Source organism: Sceloporus undulatus, chromosome 1, assembly GCF_019175285.1.
Source record: "Sceloporus undulatus isolate JIND9_A2432 ecotype Alabama chromosome 1, SceUnd_v1.1, whole genome shotgun sequence".
NCBI classification, from domain to species: Eukaryota; Metazoa; Chordata; class Lepidosauria; order Squamata; family Phrynosomatidae; genus Sceloporus; species Sceloporus undulatus.
In genome coordinates, this window is record NC_056522.1 from 80,314,481 (window position 1) to 80,341,379 (window position 26,899).

At 40.3% G+C, this 26,899-nt stretch overlaps 1 protein-coding gene across 2 annotated transcripts in view; it reads left to right on the forward strand.

Annotated features, from left to right (window-relative positions):
- Nucleotides 1–291: 291 nt before the first annotated feature.
- Nucleotides 292–26,899, forward strand: part of EZR (ezrin) — a 50,700-nt gene continuing 24,092 nt past the window's right edge. The window contains exons 1-3 of one of the 2 annotated variants that reach the window (XM_042479618.1): nt 292–443; nt 3,767–3,863; nt 20,787–20,870. In XM_042479618.1, coding sequence (XP_042335552.1) covers nt 3,852–3,863; nt 20,787–20,870 — 96 coding nt within the window. In that variant the 5' untranslated portion in view covers nt 292–443; nt 3,767–3,851. The remainder of the gene's footprint in view (nt 444–3,766; nt 3,864–20,786; nt 20,871–26,899) is intronic. The other variant, XM_042479628.1, reaches the window with a different exon arrangement.

The following is a 26,899-nucleotide window of genomic DNA, read 5'->3' on the forward strand; positions in this document are numbered from 1 at the left end:
TTCCTCTGCTTCTGCCTTCCTCCCTTGGAGGATGGAGGGGGGCATTAAAGACAGGGTCCAAGGGGGTCTCCTCCAGCTCAGCTTTCCAAATCACAGCCCTTCTCTGGTTCCCTCTCAGTCAGTCCCACTTTCTTTTGGAGGGGAACTCCACCTGACTTTCCGGGGAGGGAAGGAGGAGGGGAGCCTGGCTCTCTGTCTCTCTCAGGCCCAGAGGCCGAGCGAGGAGGAAGGCGAAGAAGAAGGCAGGGCTGGGGGGGGGGGCTGGCCCATCCCCGCCCCGTCGGCCATATTGAGCCCTAGCCACGACGCCCACAAGCCCAAGGGACAGAGCCAGACCCAGGCAGAGAGGGAGGGAGGAGCAGCTGCAGCCCAGGAGGACGCCCGGCCAAGGCAGCAGCAACAGCAGCAGCAGCAGCAGCCCCGGGACTTGTGGGCCCAGAAAGGTAGCCCAAAGCGGCTCTTCTTCCCCCAGACTTCTCCAGGGGGCACCAGGCAGGTCCTCCTTTTCCAGGACGGGCCCTCCAGCCCCACTTTCTGCCCAGGAGGGAAGTCTCAAGCCCCCCCCTCTCCATTTTGAGCAGGCATTTCTCTTTTCCAGTGAGGGTTTGGGGCTCCATTCCTCCTCCTCTTCCAGGAGGAATGGCAGAAAGGCCCTCCATTTGGAGCCCCGCTCCGAAGCAGGAATGGACACTTCCTTAGGAGTCCCTTCTTGGCGCCCGTCCTCCATTTGAAGCCTCTGCCCGGCAGGAATTTTAAGCAAGGCTAGGAAGCATGGCAGGGCTTTCTAGTTCAAGGAGGGCTTGGAGCTGTTTCTTGGGTCATGTCCTCCATTTCAGCCTCCTTCTCTCCGGGAGGAATGGGAAAGTGTCCTCCATTTTGAGCAGGGCTAGGAGGCATGCATTTCTGTATCTAGGAGTGTTTTCAGCATTTTCTTGGGCCATGTCCCCTAATTCCACCTTCTGTCCAGGAGGAATGTCAGCATGGCCTCCTTTTTGAGCAGGACTACGAAGCAGGAGTTTACATTTGGAGGAGTGTTTGGAGCTTTTTCTTGGGTCACGTCCTCCCTTTCAACCTTCTGTCCAGGAGGAATATCAAGATGTCCTCCATTTTGAGCAGGACTAAGACAGATGAATTCTCACTTCTAGGAGGTTATCTTTTTGGTTTTGGTGTTGTTGTTTGCCTTCCTTGGCTCATGTTCCGACTTGTTTTCCCCTGAAGGTCCTCTCTTTGGCGCTGCCTTGTCCTCCTTGGCGGGGAGGCTGTCTGGGCGCCCCTGAGGAGAAGGCCCCGCAAAATGGAGGACAGGCTAGAAGAACGGAGGGACAGGACCAAAGAGAAGTAGGCAGAAATGCTCCTCTCGAAGTGTCAAGCCATGCTCCTGAGCCCTGCTCCCAGTGAAGGGCATATTGGCCTTCCTCCTGGACAGAAGGCCGAAATGGAGGGTGGGTCCCCCTGCCCTCTGTCAGCCTCGTTGTCTTTGGAGGACGGCGGGCAAAGAAGGCCAGGCCAAGGACTGAGTGGCTTTGGGGCCTGGGAGGGGAAGGCGGGGGAGGCAGCTTTGGCAACCGGGGTCCAGGCTGCAGGCGGCGGCGGCGGCGGGAAGAGAGTGGTTTGATTTAGTTATAAGAGATTAGCACTCAGCTCCCATTTGAGGGCCTCAGAGAGCCCTACTAGCAACTCCGTAGTCATGGTTTAATGTACTCACATGTTACCCACACATCATATTTCCCGTATAGCACTGAAGCTAATGGCCTTTTTGCTGCTGTTGTCGTAGTGTGCCTGCAAGTCGATTCTCCTGTCCCAAGCACCCAGGGGTGGAGGGTTCATAGCCTAGCCCGGATTCCAGCCCTGGGCTCAATTAAAATGTATACTTTTTTATACCAGCGTGGTGGAATAGTTTGAAGACCAGGGTTCGAATCCCTGCTGAGTCATGTCAAACCCACTGGGTGACCTTGGGCAAGTCACACTCTCTCAGCCTCAGAGGGTGGCCATGACAAACCTCCCTCTGAAGAAACTTGTCAACAAAATCCATAAGTTGGGAAACGACTTGAAGGCACCCAACATCAGTAGGTTCTCGGAGTAGAACTTTTTGAAGCCCTCCTAGCTAGTTTCTCTCCTTCTCCTCCTCCTGGAAAGCTTTGCCCACAGGAAAGGTCACCTTAACGTGTGTCTGCTGGCCTCCCTCCACCTTTATTTAATAGTCTTTTGCCTTTAAATCTCACCCTCTTCCTCCTCTCTTTCTCACGGAACTAAGTTCCCAAGGAGTTCAGGCAGACTCGAATCCCTCCCTCGGTGTACATTGGACTCCATCCAAGGCATAAAGGAAGCTCCAGGAGGCTTAGTAGACCTCATTGTTGTGTGCCTTCAAGCCATTTCCAATGTATGGCAAACTAAGGCAAGCCCCTCACAAGAGTTTGCTTGGCACGTTTTTGCCATGGACATCCTGAGGCTGAGAGAGTGTGACTCTCCCAGAGTCGACTTAGGAAATGTTTGCAACTCTAAAGTGAGCCAGTGTGGTGTAGTGGTTTGAGTGTTGATTAGGACGATGCAGACTGGGATTGTGATCCTGGCTCAGCCATGGAAACCCACTGGGTGACCTTGGGTGAGTCACATGCTCTCAACCTCAGCGGATGGCCATGGCAAACCCCCTCTGAACAACTCTTGCCAAGAAAACACCGTGGCAGATTTGTCTTAGGGTCACCACAAGTTGGAAAAGACTTGAAGGCACACGGCCACATACACTTTACAGGTTTGGTTGAAACCTTAGCTTTTTGGGTGTAACGAGTAGTCACATTATATACTCAGTGGAGCTTACTCTGAGGTAAGTGTGAGTTGGAGTGCAGCATTGAGGAGGATTGGGGTCCCATTAGCCACCCTCTCCTTTCTGCCCCCCCCTTCCCAATATCTTCCCTGGGTGGCAGAAAGGATGGATTTCTGCCCTCCACCCCAATATATGTGTGCAGAAGGCAATTGTCTTCTCCATAAGTGACTCCATAGGTGGAAGACCTGTCCTTGCATTGAGTAAGGCAGGTTCAGAAAGTGGCCAAATGATGCATGCCAGCCCTGAACGAAAGGTCTTTCCTCCAACTTTTCATTTGAAGCATGGTGGAAGCTGAAACAGTAGCTCCTGCCTGAGTGGACAGACCATAAGTTACATCATACCTGTCAGGAAATTCCTCTTGCTTTGCTTAAGTTTCAAGGCAAAATGAAGCAATGCCTCCCTTGCCTTCTTCATATTGCTTCATATTTTGGAGCTCTGGTGCCAACAAACTACCATTACCAGAATTCCCTAGCATTGAGCCATGGCAATTAAAGTGATGTCAAACTAGATTATTTCTGCAGTGCAGATGCAGCCCTAGTAATTTCTTGAAAAGGGGTTGTATTTAGTGAAGGAAGCACTCCTACAGGGTGTCTGAAGGAGAAGTTTCTTTTAAGGGATTTAGTTGCCTCTGTGTTGCTTGGATACTTGGTTTAGATAATCCCCCACCCTGCCAACTTCCTCCTTCCCTTGAAAAAATATCTTGAAATTATAGGTACTCCTATGGGTGTGGCTAACCAAGTGGCCTTCCCTACTTGCAATTGGACTCTTCCTTCACTGGGTGAGGCTCCTGGTTTTATGTTTTCTTCTAAAGCACTGGCGTTACTAAGTAATTATTGGTCATGAATGAATCATCGCTGCGTACTTAACCTGCTTAAAACTCCTGTACTGTGCCATGTGTGTCTTAGTTTGACTTCTATGTGATAATTACTTGGATTCTTTGCTCAGGTCTCTTAGAAGAAAGACGGAACACCCTTAGGCTGCTGTATGAATATTTGCTTTTGGACCGACAGGAATACTTCAAGAACCGAAAATGCCAAAACCAGTAAGTGCTTATCCCTTCCTGCAGTTTAACACTATTTATTAATTGGTATGCAATTAATTATTTTATGTTTTCCTAACACAGGTGTTACAGAAATTACAGAAATTTTCAAATGTCTGTTTTGATTATAACAGGTGTCCCTTAGTATGCATGTGTGTAACTTGATCTATTGTGCTTGCCATGTAGTTTCAAATTAACTCTAGCTTAACAGGTTTTCTTGGCAATATTTGTTCAGAGACAGTTTGCCATTGCCTTCCTCTAAGGCCGAGTGTAAGTGATTTGCCCAAGTTCACCTAGTGGGTTTCCATGGCTGAGCAGGGATTCAAACCCTGGTGTGCTGGAGTCCTAGACCAGTGCTCAAACCACTATACCATGTGAGCTTTAATTCCTGTCCAAATTAAAATTAAAGTTTTTTTTTAAAAAAACACCAAAATTATAAGGACATTATTCTTAATTAAAATTTGAATGAAAATATTACTGTTGGAAACATAATTCTTAACATTCTGTTTCTTAAGCAGCTTAGCTGTGGGTGTGGTCCAGTGCCCTGTTTCTTTGGGAGTAACCCTAATAACTCATGGGACTTGCATAACAATAGACATAAGATTATATTGTAAAATAAAAGTTGCAGGAACTCTGGTTTCCTTTGCCAAAAAGTCGACTCCTAATTTCATCTCATAGTACAGACTAAACTTATTGCATTTAAAAGTAAAACTTGACCTTTTGAGTGTTCTTATAAAACTATTACGTATATTTGTCCATGTGCACCTGATTTTTTTATTATCTAACTCAAAAAATTATTTGAAAACAGGCATGCCTTATGCCCACACTACACTATATGTTATTCTATAGTTTCATTCAGAAGGACTTGCTTAGGTTGTGACCTGACACACAGTAGAGGAAAAAGACACATCGTTAGTTCAACTAATTTTCAAGTTAAAGGCAAAATTAAGACTAATTATGGGGTTTTAAAAAATGCATCAGTCATTGCAATGAAAGGGGAAGCAACTTGTGGCTTCCTTTTTTTAATTAGTACTACCTTTACAGGAAAATGCTCTCCAAAAAATTCAAACAATAAACATTTCTATACCATTTTTTTTTCCCCAGTTGTGGAGAGGAATTAGCATTCTTGCTCAAGGGCTTGATTTGGAATGGTTGCTGTGGGCCTCTGCTGACCTTGGGCTGTACAGTCACACTGAATGGCTGATGTTCTAAATTGCTTTGCACAGGTCACATGGAGGCAAAGAATTTGCTTCTCCTGCAGAATTGGTATCTAAGAAGCAGTTTAATTATGAACTTCGGTTTCAGTGGGATGGCAGAGTTCATCAGCAGAAGACAAGTTTCTTTCAGAAGGATACTGAAGTACTACTTGCACAGTTCATGCTTAGTAAACAGGCCATATATAAAGTCCATAAACTGCATACATTGGTTGGATTTTTTGTCCACAATTTGTAATATATAATTATAGTGCTTGACTATAATTATATATTACAAATAGTGTATGCTTTTATGTAAATTGTTAGCAGTCCTAGACTCTGTGAAGAAAAGTGGGGCATAAATCAATAACAATGATGATGGTGATAAGGAAGAAAAATATCACCTTCTAATTGATCCTGAGTGATACAAATGGGACGTTCACAAGCTTACTAGAGAATGATTTCTAAGAAAAGTGAATATGATGGAATGCTGAAGCTCTCTATAGAGCAGCAGCAGTGGGATGATCCTTTGGTCAAAGGACTTTAGCCTACCATAGTTCAGGTGTAGATGATTTCAGCATCTCATTATATTCTTCTTGAAAGTACCATAATTTTCTAAATTCTAAATGAATATGTGACTTCATTATTATAGTTTGCATTCTGCTCATTCTGTTGCCACAGCTATATACACAAACTAACTATAAAACTTAGATGAGAGAGGTGATTTTTCAGCATCCTAATAGTGGTTGAGAAACTGCAACCAGAGGAAGCTAGCAGTGCTCAGGATAGCCCATCTGCTGATCAGTAAAAGAGATGTTTTAATGATTTGATTGTATATTCACTTAGGTGGGGTTAAATCTCAGTTAACTTGTTTGAACCTCATGGTGAGTTAAAATTCTGGGTGCTATGAGTTCCAGAACCCCATTATAACAAGAGTCAAGGGAGTTTATTTTAGGGAGGGATGGGGAAAACCCAGTACAGTCAGCCCTCCATATCCACAAATTCAACCATCCACAGTTTGAAAATGCTTAAATATATACATACATTCCAAAAAGCAAACCTTGATTTTTCCATTTTAATAAGGATACAGTTTCACCATGCCATTATCTATAATGAGACTTCAGCATCCATGGATTTTGGTATAGGTGTGGTGGTGGTGATCCTGGAACCAAACCCCAGCAGATACCAAGGGCTCACTGTCACTCATCCTGCTGTGAAAACAATTGCTCTTGCAACTCGTTGTATGGCTCTGGGAAATCTGTTACTATGTATATATGCAAGCAAACTAAAATCTGTTCTCTCAAGGAATTAGAACCAGCTCCAAAGCCTTTGAAGTCTGAAAGAGTTTAGTGAAAAGAGCATGTGTAGGGAGGCCTTTTGCCAATACAAGCTCTATCTTTTTGGAAGAGAATTGCAACCACAAAGTGCTGGGAAAATCCAGCCCCTTTGACTTGAACTTTTACAGATTAGGATTCATCTGTACATAAATTGCTGATATCCTTCAGACCCTTACAAGCCCTGGTTTATAAAGAGTTCTTCACTGGGGCTTTTCCTTTTGTGAACTTTTTTCTTAGGTTCAGCATAGCTTCACAGGTGTGGTAAGTTGGACCCATGTGCATTGTAATAGTTGAAGCTGTGGCTCGGAAGAGGAAAGATAAATATGTTTGCTAATTCCTAATAGCTCTTTCCACCCATGGAAATGGAGTTGTTTGTTTAATTATGAGTAGATGTGATGGATACTTCTCTGATCAAATCTGATTTACATCATTTATTATTTTTGTTGAAGCTGTTTGTTTTTTTAAAAATGGAATGAACATTGTATTTTATCAGTCTCAGAATCATCAGGCCTCTGCTTTTATTTACATTTCTATAGCTGTATTTCAGCAGTGGGTAGTGTAGTACAGTCTTAAATTTTCCTATCCTTCAAAATATAATCTCAGGATTTTCTCAAAGAAGTTATGAACACCATTTTATCAGGTGGTTTGACTGGCTGTGAATGGCTAGAGAAAGGATTTGGGATTGTAAGATAATAACCCTGTGAAAATGGTTAGCCCAGCATGTAGCAGTTGTGAAAACAACAAATTCTATGCTAGGGGTTGCTGAGGAGAATTGGCAATATTTCCCATAATTTAAATCCTATGTACTGTTGTGGTTGCTGCATCTTAAAATGCTGTAGAGCTGGAAATCATGGAAAGAAAGTAGTCCAAGGGGTGAGCAACACTCCTGTTAGTAAAAATTGGACTCTTTGGGAAATTCTGGCTTAGGGTTTGTCTGTTGTTTGTTGTTGTTGTTGTTGTTGTTGTTGTTGTGTGCCTTCAAGTCATTTTTTACTTATGGAAACCCTAAAGTGAACCTGTAATGGGGTTTTCTCAGAAAAAATTGTTCAGAGGTGGTTTGTCATGGCCTTCCTGTGAGGCGGAGTGCATGTGACTTGCCCAAGGTCACCTAGTGGGTTTCCATGGCTGAGCAGGGATTCAAACCCTGGTGTGCCGGAGCCCTAGACTTACCCAAGGTCACCCAGTGGATTTCAAAGTCATAGTTCAACACTCAAATCACTATGCTATGCTGGCTGTCAGGCCTTGTCTACATTCCCCTTGGTCTGGCTGCTTGCTGTTTACACGATGCAGCTCCAAAGCCCTGAATTGGGTCTGGGCTGTTTACACAAAGCCCGGACATGATTCAGGTTTTCCACCTCTTTTTCCATCTTAAATAGATTAACCCAATGCTCCAGGTTCAGAAAACCCAAATCAAAACATGGTGGCAATGATAGGCCGCATCCCCTCCATATGTGGCGACCATATGAAAGCAGGAAGGGATGCACTGCACAAGTACGGAAGAATAAAATCTTGGAGACAGGGAGGGCTGGGCAGGCAGGGAGAGCTGACCAATCCAAGCAGGCTTTGCATACAAGAAGTTTTCCTGCTAAGTACCTGCATGTCATAAGCATTTTAATTAAAATTACCATATTGGAATCAAATCTGATTTTTAAAAAATTTTTATTTGGTGTGCGTTGGAAGGGGGTAGTCTTATATGGCGAGTATATCCCAAACTCTATATTTTAACTGGAAAAGTTGGGGGTCGTCTTATATGCCCAGTCGTCTTATACGCCGGAAAATACGGTATTTATATATTTATTTTGTTTAAATTATTTTATTTTTACCAGGAATTATTATACATTATTATTTTTTTTAAATTTGTATGCCTTCCTAAGGTCTCACAATAAAGTGATATATTTTAATTAGTAAACACTGAGTTATATCAAATTATTAGCAGTGTGGCAAAAGTGGATAGAGAGAAGTTACCGCCTTGCAATTCTGGAATCCAGAATCATCTAGTAACTGAATGATGGAAGGTTCACGATTAACAAAAGGAAGTATTTCACAACATCATACTTGATGGCTAAACTATAGAATTAGAGGGGGGTTTTTTGTTTGTTTTTTAAAGGATATTAGAGTCACAGGAAAATATTAAGAAGATGGAAAAGGTAATAGAGGTAGAGGGAATTCCAGTCAACAATGGGAAAGGAAGTGTGTTTAAGAAGTCACTATGAATTTAAATCTACGAGATAAAGAAAAGAAGGGATTATGGGAAATAATAACAATGTCTGACGAGAAAACTGTGTACGATATATTATGTTTTATGTACGTGAAGACAATCTATAATAAAAAGGATTTAAAAAAAGAGCACATTAATGAAGGATGCAGCCATCAGTGGCTGCTACATATACTACCCTGTATGCTACCTCCAGGATCAAAGCCTTCATATTGCTGGATACCAGTTTCTAGGAGACAACAGTGGGAGAAAGCTGTTGTTCCTATGCCCACTTGTGGGCTTCTCTGAACAGGCACTATGGGGGGAAAGATGCCAATTAGGTGGGTCTCAGCTCTCCTCCTCTGAACTGTCATAGGGCAGTGAGCTGCCCAAGCTTATTCTCAGACAAACCACCTTTTGAATGCCAGATTTTGAATCGCCATGGTCTCCCTAGTTCTTATGTCATGGGGCAATTTTCAATAATACAATTTTATCATTCTTCAAATAATGCTGGATTTCATACTCTTGCTTAATTCTGGGGGAGTGGGCACATCATTATATTTTAAGTTCATCCATGCTACACAGATTAATTTCTGCTTTCCTGCTCCTTCCATCATCTTTTCCCCCTCCTTCTGCCCTGCCCTGCCAGCCCTGCCTCTCCCATAATATGAGGCTTTCTGCACTTTTCAGTCTAGCTGCATAGAGCAAGGAGGTTTATTTGTTGGTCAGGCTCAGGAATAGGGTCCTATCTTCTAGTTATAACCTCTTGGGCTCTGGTTAGGTGCACAGAAACATTCTGTAGCTTGAGGAAAGGTTCTGTCATCTAATCAACAAAAGCTGCTTACAGCTGTGTTCTTAATTATGCCTGAGCTGGGTTTGTCAGCTGACTCTGGGAGCCATACCTAGTAGAGGTGAACTTACTCTTTTTTCTCCTGCAGTCAGCAAGTGTCAGAGTCCAAAATGCTGGTTTGGTCTGTAAGGTAAATGGCAGACATTGTTTCCTTGCCAATGATCTGGAAGCTATGTGATGTCACTAGGATTTTGTAGACATGGCTCTGTGGCCACTCCTGCTAATAGACAAGAAGAGTCATGTGGGAATTACCTGGTTTTAACCAATTATTCATTTTAAATGGCCAAAAGAATGAAAATTCACATTGGAATCTCTGTCCTGCAACTCTGCCCTCTAGCACTCATTCATATACAGATTGAGTCTCCCTTATCTGAAATGATTAGGATCAGTCCCGAAGTATTTTGGATTTTGGAATAACTGTATTTGCATATAGGTACTTAATGAGATAACCGGAAGATTGAATCCAAGTCTAAACACAAAATTCTTTTATAATTCATATACACTCTGTACACATATTTACACAATATTTTTTAATAATTTTGTGCATGAAACCAAGTTTGTCTGCACTGAACCATCAGAAAGCAAATCTCAGCCACCCATGAAAAAAGTTTTGGGTTTTTTTGAGTATTTTGGAATTCCAAATAAGGGAAACTCAACCTGTATATAAATGAGTGCAGCAACTGCAGCATTGGAAGTACAATTATTTATTTTTAAACTTGGTTTGTATCCTGCCTTTCTCATAGAAACATGAGATTCATGGGAACACACCTTTCTCTGGAAATAGAGAATCTTTGATGGAATCTATGGTGTTTACTCCAGCTTGATTTCTGAGATTACCTTCTGTTGCAACACAGAAGCTGAGATAGTGACTTGCCTAAGGGTGCAATCCTGAACCCAAGCACTTGTGCACCTTAGTTGAAGCAGCCACAAATAACAGTTAATTATTTCTACTGATTTTGCAGTTTCTTGGGCATTCTGTTAACTGAAGTCAAAGTTTCTGTAGCATAGGTATGCTACAGTTGGAAGGAGATCAGATGTCTACACCAAAAGCCGTATTCTACAACCTCTGTAAACTGTACAAATGGAAAAAAAAGTGTTTCTGTATAGTTTATTACATTTCTGTAGGCAACAGAAGGAGCAAGGAGCCATATAGAGTTTAGAAGCTCCACTATCCACCTGACTTCCTAATCAGCAACTACTTTTGAAATTCAATAGGCATTGGTCTTGCACTTTCAGTTATAGCTTTTGCAACCATATGAATAAATAACTTGCTTTTTAAAATATGAAAGCTTAAGTTTCTTAAGCTAATTTCTTGAACCAAAACTACATTAGGAGGCCTTTATGTATTTCTATGGAATAGTAAATAACACCCAAAATTGTTTTATTTATGTGAGTTATGTGGATTTTGGAGATGAAATGAATTGTGGATTACATACTGAAATAGCAAAGTGGAGACAACCATTTTTTCATTATGAGTGTAGAAGGTGTTCATCATCATGTGTTGAGGTTTCTTTTGAGTTGTGATACATCAGTTGTGTATGATGCATTGGAGGAAGTGAATTGTAATCTAAGAAAAAGAATCATGCTAACATAAATTGGTTAGTCTTAAAGATGCCTCAAGACTCCTTTTTTTAATGCTGAAATGCTAGCACAGCTACTTCTTTTAAAAATGCTATACAGTACTTCCTCCATGTTTCTACATGGAGTTATATACAAAATTTGCTTAGAAATGCAAAGTAAACAATAGGCAATTTTACATAGCATGAGTATAAAGTCTGGAATGGGATGAAAATTTATCTGGGGCTGCATCGACACTGCAGAATCAATGCAGTTTGACAACACTTTAACTGCTATGGCTCAATGCTATAGAGTGCTGGGATTTGTAGTTTTGTAAATATTTAGCCTTCTCTGAGAGCTCTGGTGATGCAGCAAACTACAAAATCCAGGACTCCATAGGATAGAGCCATAGCAGTTAAAGCAATGTCAAACTGCATTAATTCTGCAATGTGGCAGCAGCCTTAGTTTCTCCATAGAACTAAACAGAAACTCCTTCTAGAGATAATGGCTAGCCAGATATAACTTGCTATTGAATTACTGTTTCTACAAACATAAGTAAGAATTAGGAATTGAATAAGGCAAGGCATAATTCATGCAATTAGATTATTTTTAATGGATTTTTTTAAAGGTTTGGGAAGAGGTAATTCATATTTGGATGGTGGGGGAACAAAGATTTAAAGCCCTTCTAATAACCACGCTCTGTGAGGATGTTTAAGTATTTGAAGGGATATCATATTGAGGATGGAGCAAGTTTGTTTTCTGCTGATCCAGGGACAGGATCCAGAGCAACTGAGTCAAACCAGAGGAAAAGAGATTCAATCTCAACATTAGGAAGAACTTTCTGATACTAAGAGCTGTTCAACAATAGAACACGCTCCCTCAGAATGTGATGCAGTCCCCTTCTTTGGAGGTTTTTAAACAGAGGCTGGATGGCCATCTGTCAGGGGTGTTTTGATTGTGTGTTCCTGCATGGCAGGGGTTGGACTGGATGGCCCTTGAGGTCTCGTCTGATTCTATTATTCTAACCCATACTTGCTTTTTACACTTAATATTCTAGCAGTTGTTCATTATTTGGGCTGTAGTGCATTTTAAGACACTTTGTGCTTGGGCGAGTGAGTCCCATCACTTGATAAGTCCTATCTCTGATAAGATTGTGTGTTAAACAGAATTGTTGCCAGCTTCACAGGAGAGGTCTTGCTGCACAATGGTGCAACAATATTTGAAGGAAACTGAAGGTATATATACTTGTGATAGACTTCAGGAACTGATTTTTATGCTTTGATGTGTGCAGGTCCCATCAAACGTTAGATATTTGTTAGACACGTTTATCAAAAATATTCAGGCTGACAAGGCAGAAGCTGTCATGTGACAGAATTTTCACAGCCATTATGCATGGGATTTGGAACATGCCTTCAAATGTAAGCATATCCTCTCAGTCAGCTTTAATATCTTACAGATACAGAATGAACACAAGAATTTTTCCTGGGCAGATTTTCTTGCTGTGCATGCCTTCAGACCCAACTTCTGTGAGGGGTAGACACCAAGGAAAATTGAGGGAGTGTATGTACTCAGAAAGAAATACTATTATGTTAAATGGGAGTTATTCTCTTGTAAGGGTGTGTAGGATTTCCACCTCACTCATGTACCTGCTTGCTTCCTGCAGTAGGTCCTGATCTGCATGACTCAGACTTGATATATTCACCTCTGTTCTTTAACATGTGTGCAACATGGCTGCATTTGGGGACCAGAAGGTATTTCAGTATCAGGGATCTTCCAGTGCAACACTTGATTTTTGTCAGAATGTAGGCCATAATCAAGTCATTAACCTACCTATTGTTTGTATCTAGCACTGAGAGAGCCAGTGTGGTACAGTGGTTTGAATGTTAGACTAGGAGTTTGGGATATGATGGTTCAAATCCCAGTTCAGCCATAGAAACTCAGTGGTCAAATCATGTTCTCTCAGCCTCAGAGAAGGACTGTGACAAATCTCCTCTGAATAAATATTGCCAACAAAACACTCTGATAGGATTGCTGTAAATCAGAGTTTCTTTGAAGTCACATAACAAAGCATAGTGTGATGTCTGTCCTGTCTTCTTTCCCCCAAAAATTGTATGATCCTTTTTTTAGAACACTTTCTGAATGAAACTTAAGCATCTTTTCTTTTAGCATCACCATCTCCTTCATTAATGAAGTCCCAATTTGCATACAGCTGTTACAAGAAAACTGTTTTAGGGATGTGTGTGCTAACAATTGCCTGCTGCTTTTCCTTGTGTCAGTTTGGTCTTTCATACAAAGAGTCCGTCTGTTCTCATGCAGTCTGTGCTACACAAAGGCACATGAACCGTTTGTCATCCAAAAATTAGACGGTGTCAATCTAATCTGTGTAAATATATAAACAAGAACCATGCTTCTAATGAAATTACTTTTTTTTGGCCATTTTCTGTAGTGAGTTCTGCAACCAGCTTCATCAGGATTTTCTTCCACCTTGAAAATTAGGGCACAATAACTGAACAAGTTCTACTGGTTTTGTGGATTTTTTTAAAAAAAAGAAAAGAAAAGTATTTTGTGTTTCTGGAAAGTGACAGTGAGTAGAATCCAAGATCTTGGATGCACTCCATCACTGAAAGGGGTTTCCTATGAAGTTCATAGCATCTTTGATCATCTTAAAATAACATCAGATTTTACCTTTGCCAGTTTTATAGCACCTAATATGATTTTTAAAAAGAAAAATGTAGAGTAACAGTTCCTCTGTACAGATGAAAGACAGCAGAGTGGTGGGTGTGTATTTATAAAATAAAATTAGGCAACACACATTTCTTAATACCATACAACTCTTCCTTGATACATTTTGGGAACAGGGAAGGGTGTTATCTAGTGTTGTATTGCCGGTTTCAAATTTTAATGCTAACCAGGTGTTAATGTAAAGTAGGTTCATGCCCTGAAATCTGTGCCACTCAGGAGGCAATGAGAAATAGTGAACATTATAATTCATTAGTTAACATTACTTTAAAATGTTACAGCTGAAGTGAAATGGTCCGTTATAAGTGTCGATGTGCAAGGAAAGTGTATTAAGTCACAATCCTAGAAAAAAAACAAAGTTAAGCCAGATAAATACATTCAAAATATGTTAAGGCACAACTTGAGCAGGATGTATAGAACACTGGGAGGATTTTTTAAAATGCACAAAACAGATAGGAATTCAGTAGTAAAGCTTCTGAGCTTTTGTTAAAACGTTTAAGAAATAAGCAAAGGAAAAATTAGTTCCATCTGTTTCATTTAGTACTTCCTAAGAAGACTGAATGGCAAAGCAGCTGTCCCTGAAGAACACACCAGAATTCATACCAGAATGCTCTAAAAGATATTTGTAAGATGCCTTTCCCACTGAGTTGCATGTTTATTATCCATACAAGTATAGTTAATAGGTTTGGAATAAACCAGAATATTAGGCCATGTGGCTTAATATCCTGTCTTGCTCAAAAAATATTAACCATAATTTCTCAGTTTAGAGCAAATGAGATACTATACTGTAGTTAGTTGAAGGATTATTGATTGGTCCATTCCTGACCTGAAGGAAATGTATCCCTCCCCATATGGCTTATTCATGTTTCACTTTATTAAGCTTAGATATCACCTGAACCATCATATTTTTAAAACTCAAGCAAGATATTTTAGGGTTCAACGTGTTTGGTTTGACTTGTTCTCCAAAATTTTCCTGAACAGAGGCATTCTAATTAATAGCTTTTGGTATAAGTTGAAGCTATCACCACTGGCTAGAATCTGATTTTAAGGGGATAGAAAAAGACGTCCTTTAAGTGTGTGTATGTTTTAATGTTGTTGTTGTTGTTGTTGTGTGCCTTCAAGTCACTTCTGCCTTATGACGACCCTAAGGCCATTGGGCTTTCTTGGCAAGATTTGTTCAAAGAAGGTTTGTCATTGCCTTCCTCTGAGGCTGAGAGTATGTGACTTGCCCAAGGCCATCCAGTGGGTTTCATGGCCAAGTGGGGAATCGAACCCTGGTTTCCAGAGTCTAGTCCAACACTCAGACTACTACACCATGCTGGCTCCTTGTATTTTAATGTAGTATTTAAGTAATGCTGTTAGAATTGGATTTGAGCTCTTGATAGTACCTGAAATCAGCATTGATTTCATCATACCTAAGCAATAGGCACAAAGTTTTCTTTCCTGGGGAAGAATGTAAAATAAGCAGGATATGATTAGACCTCTGAACACTTTATTGTGGTAGTATGAGGAGGTGATGTGGGTTGCTGTTTATGGACATGAGGGTGATATGGGTTGCTGTTTATGAATGTAGTTTGTGGGTATTAATGAGTCTTAATCTTAGTGAACACTTCTCCACTGTTTGGACATTTCTAGCTTTCAGTGATGCTCCCTCTAAAACAAAAATAAATATGCTTCTGAAACGACTAGGCTGAAGAATTTTAATTCCTTGATGTTCATGCAAAACAAATTTTAAATAGATGAATAGCTTTAATTGCTTTAGGCAAATGACCCAGGGCTATTGTATTGAAACCATAAAATATGCTGTGAAGATTGAATTCAAAATTGCCATTGGTACCTTCAAATCTGTATATCTTGTCTTTCACTTGGAGCATGGGACTCATGCAATAATTTTGTATACCTAAAGAATTAAGATAATTGAAACCACACTCGCACCAGAATTGGATGGGATTCACAACTGAAATGCAAAAACAGACTTCTCAGTCAGTAAGAATAAAGAGAACAGTCCTGTGACTTTCTGTGAAGCCAGACTTGAATAGCATGTCTATGTTGTCATTTAACCCGAACTTTAAGAGAAATCTGTCCTGGAAACATTTTTTAAAATGTGCTGTGGATTATTGTTTGCTGCATTGCTTTATACATGTACTAATAGGGTGCTCTTAAAATAAAGTGATTTTTTTAAATTCTGGGTAATTGTTCCTTTTCAAAGAAATTAGATTGGCACAGGTAATATTTTAAATCACATTGATTTAAATATCTGATTTAAAGAATTTTAATGTTTGACTGAAATCACCAAGAGAAAACCATAGTCTGAATCACTGAATTCAGTAAAAGTTTTGCCTGATACATCTCCCCATGTTTCTCAAAAAATGCTGTATATCTAGACACTAAACTACCAGTATGTTAATGCACAACCCAGGGGAGCAGTTTACAACATCTAAACTGCTTCTTCTGTGGCAAAGTCCTTTGTTTCCCTTTCATATATGGTCTCTCTGTGCCATTTCACTCCTTTGCCTTTTCTGATCCACCTTTTTATATCATGTTACTGTATGTTAGTCTGCTGAGAAACAGAAACTGAAAGTCATGAATTTGAAGCAAAAAGTGGTAATTACTGTTCATTGCAGGGACAGACTAGAACTCTTTTCATGAAATAGAAAACTTAAATGAATGCCTATGTTTGATTGTAAGTAACTCAATCTGAGCAACTGGAAGAGAGAGATTTGTTCATTTTCATGAGATTCTAAGTAGGTCTAGGTAGCATTTAGTGATGAGATTTATTTTTAAGTCAGTCAGTCAACCTTTATTAGGCATACAACAACAACATACATTTACAATAAAACTTCAGGATCATTATTAAAATTTAAGCCATAATTTTGTTGCCTCCACCAGAAAATTGGCCACTAGCCTGGTAATATGCAGGTTCCGATCTTCCAATAAGTATCCCACTGATAACCCATTCCAACAGATATTCATTTCCAATAAGCTTTTTAACAATTTTTTCCCTCGGAATTATATACAATGGACAAAGCAATGCAATATGATGGAGAACATCTGGAGCTTGATCACAGTGACATACACAATTCAAAAATGGGGTCTGCAAATATCTGCCCCGGTCACATTTGAGGGTACATTCAATCTTGCAAACAAAAAGGCCTTCCTTGACCAGGGACGTAGCCAGGATTTTAGGAAGGTCAGACCTAAGTGCCGCCATTATAATGGGGCTTGGGCACGGCGGCGCAGCAGCACACATCATTCGTTTTTTCTAATGGAAGGGGGGTCCCGACCCCCCCCCCCCGGCTACGTCCCTGCCTCGACACCAGCAGTGAAAGGGTTTGAAAATAATCCTGAATCCTACCCTGGAGAACACACTCTAGGAGGAGTTGGATATGTCAGTTGATGGTCTCTCTCTACAAGGCAGACCCTAATAGATTCAAGACACTCCATTTCGGTTAGTATTTTAAAGTATTTAAACTGAGTGAAGAGAAATTTTGGTCCAAATCTAATTGTTAGTTCCAGACTAGAAGAATAGCTCCAGATGAAACAATGGAATCAATTTACACGGTGAATTATCAAGACTTAATTTTTATTTTTTCTAAAAAAAAAGGTTGATTTTTAAGAATCCACTGTGATGAGGTTTTCCATCTGAGTGTTTAATCTCTTACTACAACACTTCACAATAGCACTTCATACTATGGTATGCAGTTTTACATGATGTACAATATTGCTTCTATTTTTGACTTATTAATGTGGATTGTAGTAGCTCTCAGCACTGCCTTCCTGGATGTTAGTTAAACATCCTGGAAGGCAGTGTTGGGTGCTGCTAGTTTTTCTCTAAGTGGCTGTATGTATTTATGTATGTATGTATGTATGTGTGGACTGTATAAACCAGAATTTGATTGGCTGTACAGAGGAATCAAAAGTCCTATCAGGCATGTCTGAGTCATTCCATGTACTTAAGATAAAGCATTGAAGTGGACTGGTGTTGTGGCTTTGTCAAGAGTTCTGTGGGCTTTTGATTTGTTCCATGTCACATTGGTGTTTTACAGACCGCCCTTTTAGGCGGTCTGCCGCCGCCCTTGTTTGCTGCGCAAGGGAGCCACAGCGGACAAACCGCACAGCTCCCCCACACAGCAAAAAGAACCTGCAAAAAGTGGGTTCTTCTTGCGGCGTAGTTATGATGCCGCAAGGCACCAGTGGCACACTTGCGGCGTCACAACTGCGTCGTGACGTGCGGATTATAAGTGTCCGTCCATCACGTCAAAATGGCGGCGCCCATCTGTATAGGGCACCGCCATTTTGATGCCCTCATTACATGCGAGGAGCAAGGCGCGTCAGGAAGCGCCACCCCCATGCTTAACGACGGCGCCCAATAGGGCCTGTCTATAAAGCGCCATTGTTTCTCTACAAAGGCTGAGGATCCTAAGTGTTAGTCTCTTTCATGTTTCCTTAACTGAATCACTGGGAAGTGTCTTTTGCTGTTGTCTGTTGCTTGTTACAGTGTAGAGATGATAACCACTGAACCCTTGCAGAAATTCTGTACAGTTTGTAACATTCATCAGTGTGAGAATTGCACCAACTTAATGACAATATGGGGCCAGATTACACACCATGCTGAAAGCTAACTTCTTATAGTCAACATCTGAAATGTCTGAAATAAAATCTGAAATAAAATATATTGTGTGTAAAAAGAATACCTGACCTGTGGCTTTTCGTGTGTGTGAGTTTCATATACGGAGCTTCTTAGAATGATACAAGAATCCAAGTGATTTTGCATGTGTGAGCCAAACTTGCCATCTTCCCCCTAATAGAAGTAGATTCAACTTTAAAAGCTGTACATTTAGAGAATCTATATCATTTGTTTTCCCAGTGATAATTTTGTTGTTATGGACGTTCAAGTCATTTCTGACTTAGGGTAGTTTTAAGGTGACCCTGTCATTGCTTGGCAAGATTTGTTCAGAGTGGGTTCGCCTTGTCCTTCCTCTGGCTGAGAGAATGTGACTTGCCCATAGTCACCCAGTGGGTTTCCATGGCTGAGAGGGGATTTGAACCCTGGTCTCCAGAATCATAGTCAGTTGCTGAAACCACTATACTATGCTGGCTCTTAGTGGTAGTTGCTAGGAAGCACTGTGGATCCTTTTTGGCCGGTGTTTGTTTTGATAAGCTTAAAAGGCTTTCTGTGTGCCCAAGGGATTAATCTGCATATTTGTGATTTTCTTAGGTGAGTAGGCATGGTTTCAAGTTTAGCAGCTAAATGAGTCAATTCGCTTCCTAATAAACAGGATGTTTGTATTGAAGAAGAAAAGACGCATCACAGATGGGAAAGAAAACAAAAAGGTTTTCTGAACCTTGCTTAGTATTTCAGTGCAAACATACTTTACATGGATATTGGCTTTCACCAAGAAGTGTAAATAAAATATGTGAGCTGCAGGTTTTGTGATTTATATGACTGATTGTGTACCTTGCTTAAGGAGGTACAAGAAATCTGATCAAAGGTCACTGTCTCATTGGGGTGAGAAGGAGATTTTCTTAACAGATGTACCTTAAGGCTTATACTGTACTGTTATAGCCAATCACTATATTCTTAATGGGCATCTTTGGATATGGAGACTAAGAGAGAGGACCCATTGTTCTAATATTTTAAGGGTTTATTAAATCCTATAGAGAATAAATATTTGGAAAACCAAACTGTCCATTATTTCCACACTGCATTGATTATAACCTAAGATAATTATAATACATGGTGTTTGTTATGTATGTATTGTTGCAATTACTTTTAGCTCAGCTTGGAATATATTTAGAATAAAAAATTTGAAATAAATTCAGAATAAGAGTTCTGACTACAGTTTTCTCATGCTTGGAGTCACAATAAAGTAGATGTATTATACTGCAACACTCCATAGCATAGATCCTCCTCACCCCATGAGAACAGTCTTTAACTATGTGCTTTACAGTAGTTTGTAAACTTTAATTCTAATATAAGGATTTTTTTTCCTTTTTTGACAAATCATGTGCCATATTGCCCAGCATTCCATTAATAATAATTTAAATGTTTGACACATTCATGAAAGGTGATCTATACCTGTGTATGGCCATGATAGCTTTAAGGAAATCTTCATGCTCAGCTGTAGAATATCTCTGTGATTCAAGTACTTGAATATAAACTGAGGTGGCTGTTAATCTTTACATGTTGTTTCTGAGCTTTAAGTGTTGGAAACAGAATGTAGGGCCAGACAGGTGTTGGCCTGCTTCAGCAAAAGAATTCATTATATTAACTTCATTCCTAGTAGGATCAACATAAGAGAATTTCTATCATAGCAACTGCCGGAAGTGCAACTTTCTTTTCTTATGATTAATGCACAATAAAACTGTTTTCATGTACATCCCTAGGCGTACGGGAAATTCTGTTATCATTATTCTTTATCCACAAATTCCCGTAAACTTGTTTTCTGTTTTCAGTAGACCTCTTAAAGGCAACATAACACTGCATGCTTATTGGATTAATGTTGATTAGCTTGGAAGAATAATCACCATCCTTTTACCTCTTTAAAACCCCAGAATAACTCCAGCTCTTAATATACAGTAACAGGAAGGACTATGTTATAATTTAAAAGCTGTCCCTTAATGTAGTCAGTTCCTTGTCCTAATTCCAAAAGGATTTTAATTAAGATGTCAAGTTCCATAGTAATAGCAGTCCTGCTTAATGTAATGGCATACTCTGGAACAATCCACACTAAAATGTCATCTTGCTTCATTAAAAGCTCAGTCCAATTCAAAGCTGAGTTGCAAAGACAGCAGAACACTCAGGATAATGTTTGGCCCTGTTGCCTTGGTGTATGCAAAGGATTTATCTTTTTTTTTAAAAAAAGTAACAGTTGTGCCTCTTAAGCATTGCTATTATTATGTTAATATAGTTTTCAAGTACTTTGCATTTAAAACACACTTTTGATTCCCAAGTTATAGATCTATACTCCACACATAAGATACCAGTAAACTGGAAAACTCTTGCACTTATGTGGCCCTCCATTTCCTTATCCTTTATTTTAATTTCTTTTCTAGGTCAATGTTCGGGTTACCACTATGGATGCAGAGCTGGAGTTTGCCATCCAGCCTAATACTACAGGCAAACAGCTGTTTGACCAGGTTAGTATGAACATGTGTGTCATTTTCTTCCAGTTTGTCTGCAGGCGAATGATTGACTTTTTCTACGGGCAGAAAGTCTTGGAATGCATGTGTTTGGCACCTTGAAGATCTGCCCATAGAGAAATCCTAAAACTGACGTCCCTAAAGCTGGAATCCCATAACTTTGGGGGCAGAGTTGGTGGACACATTCCAAATTCTGTGGGTGAATTGTGGACACTCATAAAATGAATGTCCTATAGAATGGCCACTCACAAAATGTCTGCCATAAGTTTTGTGGACAGCCATAAAACACTGGATGAGACTGAAGGAATAGAAATTTGTCCAAGCTGCTAATGCAAATCAGAAATAGTCTCTGAGCTTGGAGAGAGAGAAGGGGAGAATGAGAGTGAGAAATCACTCTTTTGAATTGACACTTTCTGCTTCAGTGCTGGTTTCACAGAAGACAAGCTGATAACATTCAGACAAGGGACTTAGCCAAGAAATGAAGTACAGAACAGATTCAACGTTGAGCTCCAGATGCCAAACATAATCTGCCCTCACAAACATACTGGGAATGTTCATAAAAATACACACATTCACAAAAAAATGAACATTGTGGTCACATAAACACACAACCCAGGCACAAAACACACCACATGAAGAAAATACCAGGAAAAATACAACGTAAACAAGAATAAATCAAACCCTTTCCCTGCAAAATGCACATACACTGCCACCTCCTTCAATGCCCCATACCAGGCATTCTTTATAACTTTCTCTAGAAACTCCCATCTTACCCTTTCCCTCCGTGGTTGAGCACCCTTCAAAAGAAAGCACTGGGCAGTAGCCATCTACTGTATTTCTTTCTTTAAAAATAGGAGGGAAAGGCAACTTCACAGACACCAGAGTGATAATCACATTCTTTAAAAATCTGCACCTGAAATACTTAAGGGGCAAGTGAAAGGACTTCTTGCTGGTCCTTTTGGCTAAAAGGAAATGGAAGGAAGCCTTTGACAATAAAAACAAGGAAAGGCAATAGGGACTGGCAGTGCCAAGTGTCGAGTTGTAATGTGGAAACCTTAGCAGTCAGAGAATATAGCAAAGCAGTAATGTGTATTCTTTTGAGCCTTTAGTAATTCAGAAATAAGGACCATGTACATTCTGGATTAAAAGATCATTCTTCACTTTTAAACTAGGTTGGGAAAACCTATGTCAGGATTGTCCTGTTTAGACATTACAGCTTTTCCTTATTCCTGCCCACCATTAAGTTTTTAGCATAACAATAATCAGTTAATAAAAGTTGCTTGATTAATTAGCTACTAATGAACTATATCTAGAGTCCACATACATGTTCTTTTACACTGAATCAACATGAGTAATTGTGGAAGCATGTATTAATCATACTTAAACTACTCAGCATCTGCCACTGCTGTGGGATTAACAAGTGGGAAGAAGAAAATACCCTGCAATAATGAGGAAGTAATAATGACTTAATAGTCTATATCCCAAGGAATAGTGGAGAGGCTTAATGTGTTTGATCTATATAGTTTGGGAATGGACTCCTGTTTTGTTGTCATTTGTGGTGGTGAGGAACCTCACATTTGTAAGTGGAATGTCTATATTCTACCTTAAACCTGAGGCTTCAGGCTATATTTTTCAAGGGGTTTTGCTACTTCTAGTGATTTCAGAGAAAGGGAAGGCATGCATAATATAAGATTAAGAGGGTCTGTAATACACATGAATATGAGGGATGGGGAGCAAGGCGGGGTGAGAGAATGAATCCCCTTTATCTTGGTGCAATGATTGCATGTAAGTTTGGGTGCTCTTCTACCATTATCACTTTGCCATTCATTTTGATGGAAAGGTCCAGCTACCAGAGCCATGATTGTGAGACATATACATGGAGTTTTGTATTTGATAGTGGATTAAAGCTGTGTAGTATATCAGTGGTGCAGGGTTTTTTTTTCCCTTTTCAATTGAGACTTGGAGAAATTGTTCCCTATTAAAAGGTGTAACATTGGCCCCATACAGACTGCCAAAATAAAGCTGCTTCGGGTCACTTTGGAGGTATGCTGTTTAAATTATGTATGGGTCCTAAGAGTCCAGAAGCTGTGCCAAAGCTGCGCTCCAGTGCTTAGGACTGGATCATGGCTTTAACATGGCTTCCGGACTCTTAGGACGCATGCAACATTTAAACAGCCTACCTCCAAAGTGACCCGGAGCAGCTTTATTTTGGCCTGTCTGTATGGGGCCATTGTTTCCTTTTGATACTTCAGGGAGTACTTCTTTGGGTCAGGAAAGAGGGTGTATAGTCAAGGAGAGGGAAAGAATTGTATCAAAGATCAGTAACGTAAACTTTTAACTTGTTTTCAAAGTTGTTACAGTGTGAGAAAAGATTTTGTTAATAAATAACAAGAAGTCAGCAGTCAGTTCTTTCTCAGTGATTTAACCCTTTCTAGGAAAGGCTTATCTTAAAATGGAGGGTTCTTTGCAGGGTTTTTTCCCCTTTTAACATAGATAATGTAGAATCACAAGCCTAGCAGAGCAAATTGTAGGATCATGTTTTGAACTTCTTCTGGAAGAAAGAGTTAATGTTGGTCTTTGTTATTGCCACTGCCTCTTCCTCCCTGTCACTTCACTTAGCCAAGGAACTACTAAGGTGCTAGCAGCAGCCTGATTGATGCAGGAAGCTATAAATCAAAGTTGCCCCCAAATAACTATCAACCAGTTTCAGAATTGCCTTCCTAGGTGAGATGAAGGTTTACTGAGTCCTATATTTTGTCTACCAAAAATGCAAGAAAGGTAATTATGAATATAAGCTATAAGCCATCCCAGCCCTAGCACTGGATTGTCAGATGTATACAGCCTCTGTACATAGAGACTACATTTAGCTGTTATGGACAATAGCTACGGAAAGCATATCCTCCATGAGTTTGTTTAATGAGCTTAATGTAGAGCAGTCTTTGTGGCCCCAATTCCCACGACCCATCCTTTCTCTGGACCCCCAAAAGGTGGTGAATTGCTTTTTTGGAAGCTCCCACTAACAGCTGTTCACCTTCTAAATAAGCCACAAGGCACTTTTAAGCACTGTTTAGCTTTTTTTAAAAATATGCCTTGAAGAAACAAACACAGAAGTGGACTTGGAGCACACTTTGGCAGTCCCTTAAGCTGAGGGTTCCAGAAACAGAAACAAAATGGCCCCTGAGCCCACCAAAGTTGCCCGCTCTGGAATAATTCTTATTTCAAAGCTAAGCTAATAGGTGTTACATGTCTTGTAATGAATTCTATACTGGGTATACAGCAGCTCACTGGTAAATACAGTGCAGGGGGCTTTGGCCACTGAAGAAGGTGGAAGCAGGGTCATCACTAAGGGGGTGCAGGGAGTGTGGATTGCATCAGGTGGCATCCTGGAGATGGTGAAACCACTGCACCACAAACTGGGCAGAAAGGGGCTGTGGCATTTGCCAGCATCCCTTTAAATTCTGTCACTCAGTAGAAGGTATGAGTGGAGACAGGAGGGGCCCCAGGTTATTAAAAGAATTAACATTTTAAAATCAAATTTTTTAAAAAAAATAATTTGTTAACTTTTCTTTAAAAACGTCACATCTTATCAAATTTTAATTTTAACCACATGAAATGTACATGCAAATACATTTGGGCTGTGCATATATTACAATTTAAATGCATAATTTAAATTTTGCTAGTTGTTTATGTCACAACAATTGCCATGTCATTCAGTAATGTAGAGAAATAAGATTTATAAGTAGCATTATTACAAAAAACATTACTAAGGATTCTGTATGGTGTGGCATAGAAGAAAGTGGGGGGGGGAGTGACAGCATGATTTACTGCACTGGGTGAGGTCAACGCTAATGACTCCACTGGGTAGAAGGGAACACCAACATCTGCAACAACAAAAAAAGACACATGCAGGAGTAAGGTGGGCTTAAACCTCTCACAGATGAAGAATGTGGGTTCCTAGAACAGCTGTTATGGCTTTTGTCAAGCTTGAGAGGTCCTCTTGTTAGAGAAATTATGCAGTATTTGTTTGCCGTTACAAATAATTGATACAACTGGAATATAATTCCTCTTCTTAAAAGTAACATTTCATGGCTTTTTCTCTATATTTTCTCTGAGCTTTAATGTAGGTTTTTGTAGCTGATTACTCCCTCTTTGTCAATAATGTCACTGTGCCAAGTTAGAGTGACTAAATACATACACAAGTTGAGAAAAGTCATGTGAATTACTCTAGAAAGGGAAGCCAAGGGCAGATTCATGCAAGGTGTGTTCCACTGTAGTTCCCCCCAGGCAGCAGAGTCATTGGCCATCCTGCCCAGGGATGGCTGGGATTGTACTCAGATGAATCTGAGCAACATCAGATTGGAGAAGCCCAGCTTAAACTACTTGTTAGCATTTTAACAAGTTTGTTCCTGGGTTTCTGCAGCCTCTCTCTCTGTTGCTGGCAACATTATCAGGGCTGTCAACCTTGCCCTGAGGATGTTGGGAGCAGCAGAGTGGAACTGAAGACTGCATGAATAGGCACTAATTGTTATACTTCAAGCTTTAGAGGAGGTAGCCTTTGATCTCTATCATACAGTAATTCCATATATATGTAATGGAAAACATTTGAGACTTATTATAGTGCGTAATAGCAAAGCAAGGGCAGTAGAATCCACAGAAAATTAAATTAAATTTAAAAATTCCCAGTGGGCACTTTTGGAGGAAGAGCTGAAATGACCTGGCCCAGGCACCATCAAGATGTTTGGAAAGACACCACAGTACAAGATTTCAAATATATAAAGTTAGGATAAGGATCCTTTAGCCTTTCAGGTGCTTTGGACTAAAGCTCCCACGGTGTTTTAATTTTAGCCACATGGGCTAGGTCTGTTGGGAGCTGTAGGGCAAAAGAACTGGAGGACCAAGGATTCCCTTCCTTTCCCCTAAAGGCAAAGCAGTTGCTCTTAGAGAGGTGGCTGTTTAGTTCAAAAATTAAGAATTATTTTGCTTGTAGTTTAAGAGCTTTCTTGTTTGACTTTTTTGGTCCTCCACAATCTTTTGGGATTGTCCACACTGGCTTCTGTATAAAGATTCAGTGGACACTAAATGCTTTTGTTATGAGATCATATTATGTAGGGCTCTTTTACACTATGCAGTTACAGCATTGTGATTACAGCTTACTCGCCATGACTGCATCCTATGAAATACAGTTGGCCCTTCTTATACATGGATTTTTTATACATGGATCCAAGCATTCACGCTTTGAAAATGTTCAAAAAAAGTATAAATTTCAAATATCAAACCTTGATTTTCCAATTTTTATAAGGGACACCATTTTGCTATGCCATTATATTTAATGGGTCTTGAGCATCCACAGATTTTGTTACCGTATCCATGGGGGATCTTGGAACCAAACCCCAGCATATAACAAGGCTCCACTGTACTGAGCTTTGTAGTATGGAGAGGTTTTACTGCTCTCTGGTAGAGAATTTTAAGTACTCTCCCAAATCTGTAGGTACCATCATTCTGTAGGATGTTGCCACGGCAGTTAAACAGGAATCATGGTTCTGTAATTGGATAATGTAAAAGGGCCCATAGTCAGGGCTGAAGAGAAATGAAGGGGCAAATCTTTGGGCCCTAGGCTTCTGAGTCATGAACAGAGAAAACTGCCAAACAATAATTACAAAATAAATGCTGGTATCTCAGCATCCCATGGAGTGGCAGTTATGTCTGTTGCTGAATTTAGGGATGGGAAACATACATCACACTCTGGGCCCAGTGCTAACTCAATGACCATGGGTCCTGGTGTAGAGGTGGCGAGTATTATGCCCCTGGCTTTTGTTATACTGTTGTTTCTATCCACGCTGATCAGTATACAGTGTTACCCCGGGATACGAATGCGCCGCCTTACGAAATTTCCGGGTTACGAAAAAATCCAATTGAAAAAAACTGTTCCGGGTTACGAAGGTTATTTCGGGTTACGAAAGAAATTTTGGTGCTTTTCGGCGCTTTTTCGCACCAAATCGCGGCTTTTCCCCATTAGGGCCTATGGG